The sequence below is a fragment of the Podarcis raffonei genome, chromosome 9 (assembly GCF_027172205.1).
Source record: "Podarcis raffonei isolate rPodRaf1 chromosome 9, rPodRaf1.pri, whole genome shotgun sequence".
NCBI classification, from domain to species: Eukaryota; Metazoa; Chordata; class Lepidosauria; order Squamata; family Lacertidae; genus Podarcis; species Podarcis raffonei.
Window position 1 is genome coordinate 11,738,783 of NC_070610.1, and position 12,320 is coordinate 11,751,102.

A 12,320-nucleotide genomic window follows, 5' to 3' on the forward strand; every position below is an offset into this window, starting at 1 on the left:
TGCGTAGATATATTGGTGCACTCGAGCTATGATAAAATTCTGTAAAGAACGTGAGACGTGACCGAAAGTCTATGAGGAGCCTAGTTGCGGAAGGGATATTACATATTCTAGGAATGCTTTAAGTGTCTGCAATATGCTTAACCTTGCATTAAACTTAGATTTAATAAGACAGATGTGTATTAAAGTACTGAATATACTTCAGGGAGCAATTTGGCACCGGCAAGGGATGGACTGGATGACCTCCTAATAGGTCTTTTCCATCTTTAATTTCTATTATACTAATTGATTATTAAAACTCTTTTTATTGAGGGCTGGTGTATAACTATTACATCGATATTAATCTTGCAGACTAGCTGATATTTAATTTATAGGCTTCCAAGCCATAACGTCTCTTTAATTTTGGGGACAGGAAAGTCTGAAAAATGTTCCTCGTTATAAGGATGAGGATTTTTCACCCATTTTCATTTCTGCGATCAAAGCGCTCTAGCAGAGTTTAAATATGCCTGCGCTCAAGTTTAAAAACAACAACATGCCAACTTGAACAGCCAAACTGAAGGCTGCAACTTGTTTTCTTCCACTTGCTTACCCTGAAGCATTTTTGTTGGGGTTATTGACATTACCTGCAAAGTTGTTTCAGGACTGCTGCTTACCATTATTTAGTAATAAAATGTTGTCACTTTTGTCATCTCACCGGCAGTCAAAATCAAACTTGTAAGCCCCTTGAGGCAGAGACCTGTCTTGTTAGCTATTCTCTGGCCCCGGGAGGTTGTGTTCTATTTCCCTGCCCCCCACTGTCTATAATTATGATCTTTTAAAAAGTAAATATATACCTGCCTCCCTCTCCCTCTGATCCGGATCCTGAATCTTCCCAGGAGCAGGAGGACAGTATAGATTTGGAACATTGGTTTGCAGAGGGGCATAGTTCAGAAGGCAGAAGCTGGGAAATACTGGATGGGGAACAGCTAGGAGGAGAGGCACTGGGAGAGAAAGAGTTAACAGACTCAATTTCTCTGGAAAGCGTTCATCTGCTCAGTCCAAGGTCAAGAAGAGCAGATAAGGCGGCAGCACAGAAAGCACGGTGGTTATGAGCTCAGGTTACAAGACACAGTAGTGACATGGGTGACTAGGGAGGATCTGGGTGGAATCCTTAATTGGGAGCACCGCCATTGCTAGGAAATGGATTCTTTGTTCTCTCGCTGTGATCATTAAGAAGACTCCTTTTCCTTTGTTCTGCTTATCTGCTGACAAAGGGGGAAGGAAGCCAATTCCCTGAAGCCTGACAATACCATCCACATATTATAGATAAAGGTAAAGGGACCCCTGACCATTAGGTCCAGTCGTGACCGACTCTGGGATTGTGGCGCTCATCTCACTTTATTGGCCAAGGGAGCCGGCGTACAGCTTCCGGGTCATGTGGCCAGAATGACTAAGCCGCTTCTGGTGAACCAGAGCAGCGCACGGAAACACCGTTTACCTTCCTGCCTATTTATCTACTTGCACTTTGACGTGCTTTCGAACTGCTAGGTTGGCAGGAGCAGGGACCGAGAAACGGAAGCTCACCCCATTGCGGGGATTCGAACTGCCAACCTTCTGATCGGCAAGCCCTAGGCTCTGTGGTTTAACCCACAGCGCTACCATTAGCCATACAATAAGAGTACACCCATGAGGCACAATAGAGGAAGGAAAAGAGAGGTTGGGACATCTGGCTATCCATCTGCTTTCGTACTTCCTGCATCTGGGGGGTTTACTGTGAGCATTTTGTGCACACAGTTCTGCATAGGATGACCACACACTTCTGTTTGGCTTCTGTGACTTGCCAAAGGCTGCCCGTTCAAGTACAGTCAAGTGTGCATAAAAATGGAGATATTCGTGAAAGTAGAATATAGAAATGCATTATGTCAGGGTGAAACGGTAGTCAAAACTACATATAAAAAGGAGAAATTTGCTGATGTGTTTTCATGACGTTTGTTTATTTGTTTTTTAAAGACCTTCAGCTTAATGCAAAATGTGGAGAACAGAACTTATGGATGGAAAAATGAGAACCAAAACTGAGATATTTGCATCCCCGGTGCAATTTTACTTTGTACTGTAAATGTAAAGCCGGCAATGTTCATTTGCATTACAAATGCCTCCCTTCTGCTTTCTCTTCTGCATTTATAGCAATCAAATATCCACACAACTAGTGAGAAGGAGGCTCTGAGGTAATTTAAACCTCACTGAAGGCAGTTCTCTCAGGGCATATCTAGGCAACAGACTTAATCAGTTTAATATCCTCTCCCTGGGGACGCTGGGAGCTGTAGTTTGTGAGAGGGACGAGGGATTTCTAAGGGGGAATTTGTATACTGCTTCTGGAATTGCTCGGCAGGAATTGATAGTTAAACTGGTATTTCAAAAATGATACCTCTTGTGATGGTTGAAACAGGAGCAGCTTCTGGGGGTGGGGATGGCATCAATTCTGGGCACAGCTCCACTGCTGCCACAGAGAAGGAGGGGGTCAGACTGAGGAACACTTGCAACGCATCAAGGTAGCAGGCAAGTTAAGCAGACGGGCATGTTTGGCAGGAGGGCAAGGCAGTCAGGGCAAACAATTTTGCCCCTCACCTCAGTGGCCCAACAAATCCTAAGAAGAAGAAGAAGAAGAGTTTGGATTTGATATCTCAAAGTGGCTAACAATCTCCTTTCCCTTCCTCCCCCACAACAAACACTCTGTGAGGTGAGTGGGGCTGAGAGACTTCAGAGAAGTGTGACTGGCCCAAGGTCACTCAGCAACTGCATGTGGAGGAGCGGAGAAGCGAACCCAGTTCACCACATTACAAGTCTACCGCTCTTAACCACTACACCACACTGGTGAGAATAACGCAAGTGGGCAAAAGGAGACCTGTTTTCCGGATATATTACAAGTTTCGCTACACGCTTCATCAGTCCACAAAGCCAATCATGCAAAATGGTTTGCTCAGGATAGAGAAAGTGTTCACAGGCACAGCTCCTTTTGTTGTTGTTTAGTCGTTTAGTCGTGTCCGACTCTTCGTGACCCCATAGACCAGAGCACGCCAAGCACCTCTGTCCTCCACTACCTCCTGCAGTTTGGTCAAACTCATGCTGGTAACCTCGAAAACACTATCCAACCATCTCGTCCTCTGTCGCCCCCTTCTCCTTGTGCCCTCCATCTTTCCCAGCATCAGTGTCTTCTCCAGGGAGTCTTCTCTTCTCATGAGGTGGCCAAAGTACTGGAGCCTCAGCTTCACGATATGTCCTTCCAGTGAGCACTCAGGGCTGATTTCCTTAAGAATGGATGTGTTTGATCTTCTTGCAGTCCATGGGACTCTCAAGAGTCTTCTCCAGCACCATAATTCAAAAGCATCAATTCTTCGGCGATCAGCCTTCTTTATGGTCCAGCTCTCACTTCCATACATCACTACTGGGAAAACCATGGCTTTAACTATACGGACCTTTGTTGGCAAGGTGACGTCTCTACTTCTCAAGATGCTATCTAGGCCTGTCATTGCCCTTCTCCCAAGAAGCAGGCGTCTTTTAATTTCGTGGCTGCTGTCACCATCTGCAGTGACAGCTCCTTAGGACATCCCTATTTTCATTGGAGAAATGTTGGAGGGTATGGGAAGGTGATGGTGAGGGTTGGAGCTGATGCAGTCACACCTTCCTGCATACTGTCTCAGGACTTAAAACAGCATAGCAAGTCCATAACTGAAATGAGCACAGGTCCTCCCATTTCTCCTTGCCTCCATTTCTCCCTCCTACCTCCGCTGTTGCTTCTGCGGTGCATCAGAGAATGTAAGCGCCTCAGAGCAGAGACTCTGCAAAGTGTCAGGCATGAGGAGAGTGTTATAGAAATAAATAAGGCCTTTGGCATTTTCAGTTCACCTACATTATGTCAAGTAATTTGCACAGAAGCCATAAAAGGTCAGGCAATATTATTCTTATTTTTATTCCCATGTTTCAGGAAGAGCTGAGACTGAGAAAACAGCGGCTTCCCTAAGGTCCACCTTGCGAGTTCATGGCTGAGATGGCATTTCATCTAAGGACTTCCTGGTTCACAGCTCAGTTTCTTATGCTACACTGGCTGTTCGCTTGGAGAATCAGAGGGGGTTTTTTAAATAAAAAAAAATAGTAATATTATTTTTTAGGTATGCATGATTGCAGCCCGTGATGACATTTTAAATAGTGACCTCTATCAAAGACTTTGAAATCACTATGAAACATCTTTTAAACTATCAGGACACAAAAAATTATGCAAAGGTTGCAAAAACCTAGTGTAAAATTTAATTTGGTGAAAACCTTTGCAGCTTTTTTTCCTCTCCTGCAGACGCTTGTCTAAGCGAAAGGCAGACATTTCGCAGAGGCGCTGTTACATTAATTCATCTTCTGCATGCCTAGGGCCATGGCTTATAATGGCATTTCCTTTCTTTCTAACTGACTGTCAGGACTTTCAAAGGACATCCCAGACAGCCATAAGTGCCTGTTTGCTGGATAGATCTGTCTTGTCCTAAAGGCTCTCTTTGATACAGACTGATCTCTTACATTTCACCCCCCTGCACTTACTAATCTGATATCGGGCTCACATAGACACCCCCAGCCCCAAATTAAGCCACAGGTTTTCATGAATCAGAACAGGGATATGGGGCATCTGGCAAATATTTCAGTTTCAGGAAATTATATTATTGTTCCTAATGGAGGAGTGCAGCTATACAAGGATCATATCTAGGATTTGGAATGATAGGTAAAGGTAAAGGGACCCCTGACCATTAGGTCCAGTCGTGGCCGACTCTGGGGTTGCGGCGCTCATCTCACTTTATCGGCCGAGGGATATATACAGCTTCCGGGTCATGTGGCCAGCATGACTAAGCCGCTTCTGGTGAACCGGAGCAGTGCACAGAAACACTGTTTACCTTCCCACTGGAGTGGTACCTATTTATCTACTTGCACTTTGACGTGCTTTTGAACTGCTAGGTTGGCAGGAGCAGGGACTGAACAATGGGAGCTCACCCATCGTGGGGATTCGAACTGCTGACCTTCTGATCGGCAAGTCCTAGGCTCTGTGGTTTAACCCACAGCACCACCTGTATCCCTATTTGGAATGATACCCAATGTCTATTCCCATAAGGTCTCTTAGGTCTCTGATACTTTATTTGTACACTTTTTCTTCCAACTAAAAACAACTTTTTTCAGGATTTTTTTGTTTTTTTTAAGCGTATTTAATGATGACTGCTTCCTTATCTTAGGGCAGAACTCTATAAGAAGTGCCATACATTTCAGCCCAGTGTCAAATTCTTTCCCCTTTGCTCTTCTGTAAATTGTAGTACAACTTACTCCATAGCCTGAGGTCGTTCTATTGCATGTCCTCGCTAAGGGTGGGCGGTATAGCTGGTTTTCAACATATATCACCAGCTAAACATCGTGATATACTGATATATCTGTAATAAGGATGGAGCTGTGTAGAGGCGTTGACTAGCTTCACGGTTTTTCCTGCATCGTGATTTTTGCATAGCACACAAACATGATTCGCGATATATTGCCAGGTCAATGTAGAGATCTTTCCCATTCTGCTTAATCCAAGAGGGTTCTGGAAGCTTCTCTGTGTGAAAGAAAAAAGCAGAAGGTTCTTGATGTTTGCGTTGAAGTTGAGTTGAGTACAGCTGGTTTAAACTAGTTCTCTTATCTCTTCTGCAAAGGTCAATCAGAAGGTTGGTGGTTCGAATCCCCACAACGGGGTGAGCTCCTGTTTTTCGGTCCCTGCTCCTGCCAACCTAGCAGTTCGAAAGCACGTCAAAGTGCAAGTAGATAAATAGGTACCGCTCCGGCGGGAAGGTAAACGGCGTTTCCGTGTGCTGCTCTGGTTCGCCAAAAGCGGCTTAGTCATGCTGGCCACATGACCTGGAAGCTGTACGCTGGCTCCCTCGGCCAGTAAAGCGAGATGAGCGCTGCAACCCCAGAGTCGGCCATGACTGGACCTAATGGTCAGAGGTCCCTTTACCTTTACCTTATCTCTTCTGCAAAGGTCATGCTGCCTATCAAAGTAGGGCCAGAAGGAACCTGGGTTTCACTTTCTCTTTCTCTCTCTTTTCCTTCTGGTGTGGTGTTCTGTACATAGTATGCTTAGTGTTCAGGTTTAGTCCTGTTATAAGTTATTGTAAGCTTACAATAACGTGGGTGGCGCTGTGGTGTAAACCACTAAGCCTTGGGCTTGCCGATCAGAAGGTCGGCGATTCGAATCCCCGCAACGGGGTGAGCTCCTGTTGCTCCGTCCCTGCTCCAGCCAACCTAGCAGTTTGAAAGCACGTCAAAGTGCAAGTAGATAAATAGGTACCGCTCCGGCGGGAAGGAAAATGGCGTTTCCGTGCGCTGCTCTGGTTTTGCCAGAAGCGGCTTAGTCATGCTGGCCACATGACCTGGAAAAACTGTCTGTGGACAAACGCCGGCTCCTTCAGCCAGTAAAGCGAGATGAGCACCACAACCCCAGAGTCATCTGCGACTGGACTTAACTGTCAGGGGTCCTTTACCTTTTAAAGTTTAAGCTAAGCCTGCTGCAACTGGATTTCTTATGGACAGTGCCAATCCTGAATGTACAGTGGTACCTCAGGTTAAGTACTTAATTCGTTCCGGAGGTCTGTTCTTAACCTGAAACTGTTCTTAACCTGAAGCACCACTTTAGCTAATGGGGCTTCTTGCTGCTGCTGCGCCGCCGGAGCACGATTTCTGTTCTCATCCTGAAGCAAAGTTCTTAACCTGAGGTACTATTTCTGGGTTAGCGGAGTCTGTAACCTGAAGCGTATGTAACCTGAAGCATATGTAACCCGAGGTACTACTGTATTGGATTTGTGACCATTATGCTCATTTGCCTTCAGCAGCACTAAAGCTCTGCTGGATGAAATACAATTGCCCCTGGTCTATTTTTGTGGGGAATCCTGCAACGTGTTTAAGTTTTTACTCTGCTAACTGTACATTGGAATCTACTCTGGGTCAATATTGAGTAGAATTCCATGACAAGGAGTGGGTTGTGGTGGCGAAGAAAGCTGGTGCAGACCCCCTTTTCAAGTCACACCTGACCTTCGTGGTTAGTGCTCAACTTGGAAATTCTCTCCTGGGAAAGTTCACACACACCCTTTCTGAACTTTATCCCCAAGATTAGTTGAAACGTCACAAAACAATCAACCTCTTTGCTGTAGAAGGGCAGGTTTTACATATTTATTATACTCTGTTCGTGTTGATTATGACCCCTAATACATAGGAGAGTTAAGGGTGACAACTTCAGAAATGGAACAAAGGGTTGTTGAAAGATCATGGTATCTTCACAAACAATTGGGGACAGGTAGAATTGGACGCGGGTGGCGCTGTGGGTTAAACCACAGAGCCTAGGACTTGCCGATCAGAAGGTCGGCGGTTTGAATCCCCATGACGGTGTGAGCTCCCGTTGCTCAGTGCCTGCTCCTGCCAATCTAGCAGTTCGAAAGCGCGTCAAAGTGCAAGTAGATAAATAGGTACCGCTCCGGCGGGAAGGTAAATGGCGTTTCCGTGCACTGCTCTGGTTCGCCAGAAGCAGCTTAGTCATGCTGGCCACATGACCCAGAAGCTGTACGCCGGCTCCCTCGGCCAGTAAAGTGAGATGAGCGCCGCAACCCCAGAGTCGGCCACGACTGGACCTAATGGTCAGGGGTCCCTTTACCTTTACCTTTAGAATTGTACGCCAGGCATGTAATCACTTTTATGTGAAAGTTTTTTTGTTTTTTTAAAGTGAAATAGATCTCCAAGCAGCGAACAGCACTATGAATAAATACATAGCATAATACCAATAATTCTATAGTTCAAGGAGCTACAGTTAAAATTGAAGATGTGCGCAGAGTATCATATGATTTGCTCACAAGGCACTTGTCCAATGTGTGTGATTGCATTATTTTTACATTCAACTTGTGTCTTTTCCATGTCAAAAGTGTAACGATTGTTTTGTTTTTAATCAGGAGGCTGGGATGCAGATGGAAAAGGCCCCAGCGTTTGGGACACGTTCACGCATCAGGGAGGAGATCGGGTTTTCAAGAACCAGACTGGTGATGTAGCTTGTGGCAGCTATACTCTGTGGGAGGAAGATTTGAAATGTATCAAACAGCTTGGATTGACTCATTATCGCTTCTCTCTTTCCTGGTCACGTCTGTTACCTGATGGGAAGACAGGTTTCATCAACCAGAAAGGCAATTGTTCCTTTAAAATAGAAAGTTGTGCCGCTTTAATTCAAGGTTATTGCTGCAGTCTGGCATAATTAATCCAGTGTGCTATTCTGCAGTGCAGTTTTGAAATTGCAACTTTGTTCAGAGTAATTATGGGATGATCTTGATTTTTTTTTAAAAAAAAATAAATTAAAAGGTTTGAAAACCTTGTCCTAATTAATATTCTGGAATACTCCTGAAATTGTGATCTTTTGAGATAAGTATTAGGCTATGTTACTTTGTATGTGTGCTGCTATTTTTAAGATTGCATATCAATTATTCTCAATTGTTTTGAATGGGTATGGCACTTTGCAGAAAGGGAGAGGGAGGGAAAAAGAAAGGATTCTGCCTCAAGGAGAATACAGTCGATTTGTGACATGGCAGGGAGAAGACAAGTGTGGAAAGGGAGATGCTTGGGTTATATCCAAAGAGTCATGGGTGGAATGAGAATAGCTACAATGCATCCCATAAACACTCCTGCAGCTAGAAGTGGGAAAGTTTGCAGGTAAATCCTGTAGCAATTCCTGTATGCCTACTTTCAATGGTTGACGTTTTATTGATATTATTATTATTATTATTATTACGCAAGAGAAAGAACTTCATGGTCTTTAGCTCTCATAGCAGTGAAAAGCAGCCCTTCTCATTATGCAGAAGGGCACATTTGGATCCAACCCATTGAGGGGTGTGGCGATCACACAGGGTCCCCGGACGTTTGACGGTCTATTGCGCCTGTGCCACCACTGTAATTGCATTCTTCGCTGCCACCAACCCGTTTCTCACGGGTACACACGGAGTCCAGTCAGTTGTTAACATTAACAAATAATCAAGTTTATTTTATAGGCATGGACAAGCTTATGGTTTCAGTTAATTTTTCTTGTCAGTTTCTTAATCTTAGTTCCTTAACTCTCCTATTCGTTCCTAACGACCTCAAACTGATTATCCCAACTAACTATCTGACTCCACCTAACAATTCCTCTCACTCTCTCACCACACAACTCGACCAACCCACAGACTATTCCTCCCTCTTTCTTCTCCAACTCCAAACTCTCAACTAACTTTCACACACCACCCACTCTCACTCTAACTCCTCCTATCAGTTTGCACTGGCCAATCACATCACACTCATTTTAACCCTTTCCTTATGACCCACCTAGGAGGCAAACGTCACAAGGGGACAAATAGGTACAGAAAGGGGAGCAAAAGTAGAAGTGAGTTTTGAAAAGGGCTTTTAAGGAAAAGAAAAGCTGGCTTACCTGTACCTGTACGTGAGGTATTTGAAGGCATAGGAAGCAGCAACAGAGAATAGATGGAACTACGTATTAAGAATAGGGTCTTAGGGCAATTGAAGTTACTAGGGTTGGAAGAATGAACAAACACTGGCTATGTTCAGATGGTGGTATATTGACTTTATAAGTTGTTATATATACAAGTACAGGTCTTTGCTTCTTTCATTTTGTGAGCTGGTAGACAAAGCACGAAGTCTTCCATTAGCTATAGTTTCCTGTGTCATCCAAACCATGAAACTATGGTTTAGGAACAACCCAGGATATTAAGCCAACTGGAAGCCATGGCTTGATATCCTGCCTCGTTCCACAGTCATGCACTGTAGTTACCCGATTCAAACAAAATGGAAAACAATAGCTAATGGAAGACCATCCTAGTTGGTTTGCTCTGTTGAGCAAAGTGGCATTATGGGCAGCCCAAAGGCTCATTTACATGGCCACTAAAGCTCATTCTGAATTAGTCTGCTTCCAGGAATTGCTGTGGTTTTAGCATCTGCCACATAAAAGCCAGGTAGAAAGCAACCCTTGTCTGTCAGCACCAGGCGTGCGTCTCAGTTACACATCAGTTACATGACGGCAAGCTCAACCTGGGCACCAAGTGGCGCAATCTTGCTTCCTTGCCGTGTGCCCGCTTTGCTTGACATCTCAATAAAAGCTTGGGCCAAAGCCAAGTTGGAAGCTGACCATTGCCCTTTGCGTATTGGGAAGTGTGAATATCCCTTCTCTGCTTCTGCTGGGCAATGCTTGAGGGATCCAGCAGTGCCACTGAAGCAGGAGCTCTTGCGACAGAGACCCTTCCCTCAGCCCCTCCTTTCTAACCTGACCTTGCTTGAGATAAAGAAAGCTCTTTCCTCTGCAGGACTCCGCAGGACCAACTGTTCTGTATTTTGCTGCCGTTGGAAGTATTTTGCCAACTGTTGAGAGTGGAATCCCTTTTATCCGAGTGTGTCTTTTACCCTGAGAATCTGAAAACGGAAAGCATTTGCCCTCTGGGAAGAGCACTTTACAGATTGCGAAGTTTCCCATTCCCCCCCCCCCGAGTATTTCTCCCTGCCCCCCACCCCTCATTAAATGGCAGCTGTTTTCGAATAGGAAGCCTTTGCTGGTTAACAGCTCTGAGGTCTAGAATAGGTTATGTAATTTGGATGTTGGAGCGGAAGGGTAAGTTTTACAGACACTTGAGAGACGGCCGTTAAGAGGAATCCTCACGCTTACAAATTCAGCTGTAATTTTAAAGAAAAATTCCTCCCTACTTGGTTCTTATTATAAACGCTTTTCTGATTAATATTATGAACTTTAAATTTAGCAAAAGGGCACTAGTCGGTTGGTTTTCATTAGGCCGGATCTCGCTTCTCCTGAGCAGTGATCTGTTGAAGCAATTGTAACCGCATAGCATGGAAAAGGCCATCATCCTCTGTATAAACATCTTTTTCCCAAAGAGCATGGAGAGAATTAGAAACCTCAGAGCAGTGTCCTTTAAAAAAATAAAATAAAATAATTCGCATGAACTGATTCACTGCCAATTTCACACCTAAAACATGGCACATCTGGGAAAGCCTTAAAAAAAACAACCCATTTGTTTTCCAGCTTTGGGAGATTTTAAAAATACGTTATTTTATTTAAAAGTAAAAATAGGACAGGCAAGGCTGTCAAACCATTTGGACAGGATGAAGGTGTCTGCCTCACAGAGGAAATGTTAAGATACCTTTAAATGGTGACAATTGTTCATCGTCAACAACCTACTAGCATTTCTACCACCCCAGGGGCACTTGTTTAGTTTATTCTGCTTCAGATATGCAATAAAATGTGTACATATCTTATTAATACAGTAAAAGGTAAAGTCCAGTTGCAAACAATTCTGGGATTACGGCGCTCATCTCGCTTTATTAGCCGAGGAAGCCAGCATACAGCTTCTGGGTCATGTGGCCAGCATGACTAAGCCACCTCTGGCGAACCAGAGCAGCGCACGGAAACGCCGGTTACCTTCCCGCTGGAGTGGTACCTATTTATCTACTTGCACTTTGATGTGCTATCGAACTGCTAGGTTGGCAGGAGCAGGGACTGAGCAACGGGAGATCACCCTGTCTTGGGGATTCAAACCGCTGACCTGTCAATTGGCAAGCCCAAGGCTCAGTGGTTTAGACCACAGCGCCACCCGCATCCCCCACTAATACAGTAGGGTACAATAATGCAATATTAATAGTGCATGGTATTATTAAAGTAAGATACATAATATTGATGCCACAATGCCTTGGCCCATATCTGTTGAAAGGCGCTTCCCTCCTTTTATAACATTCTGAGTGTAATGTACCTTTGTCTTCGGGCTGGTTTTGTTATTTAAAAGAATAATAAGTAATTTATTGTGCTTGTTTGATGTATTCCACATAGGTTATTTAGAGCAATCCTTACAGCAACCCTTAAAATATGTCAGAATTACTGGCTGGAATTCAATATAGCATTTCGTGAGATCTCTTCTCTTTGGCAATCACTCGTAGCCGAGTAAGATTGTCTTCCATGAACACGGTCTTAACTGTGAGTCTGTAAGTGATTGTGGAGGCCAGTTCTGTGTGGTGTAGTGGTTAAGAGCGGTAGTCTCGTAATCTGGGGAACCGGGTTCGCGTCTCTGCTCCTCCACATGCAGCTGCTGGGTGACCTTGGGCCAGTCACACTTCTCTGAAGTCTCTCAGCCCCACTCACCTCACAGAGTGTTTGTTGTGGGGGAGGAAGGGAAAGGAGCATGTTAGCCGCTTTGAGACTCCTGAAGGGGAGTGAAAGGCGGGATATCAAATCCAAACTCTTCTTCTTCTTCTTCTGGATCCACACG

At 44.6% G+C, this 12,320-nt stretch overlaps 1 protein-coding gene across 7 annotated transcripts in view; it reads left to right on the plus strand.

Moving 5' to 3' along the window:
- Positions 1–12,320, plus strand: part of LOC128420714 (cytosolic beta-glucosidase-like) — a 108,845-nt gene that overhangs the window by 55,558 nt on the left and 40,967 nt on the right. For 6 of the 7 annotated variants that reach the window (XR_008332095.1, XR_008332097.1, XR_008332096.1 and 3 more), the window contains one exon: positions 7,971–8,198. Coding sequence is in view for 4 of the 7 variants with exons in the window: in XM_053402533.1 (XP_053258508.1) it covers positions 7,971–8,198 (228 nt within the window). In the remaining 3 variants the exon portion in view is untranslated. The remainder of the gene's footprint in view (positions 1–7,970; positions 8,199–12,320) is intronic. The other variant, XM_053402535.1, reaches the window with a different exon arrangement.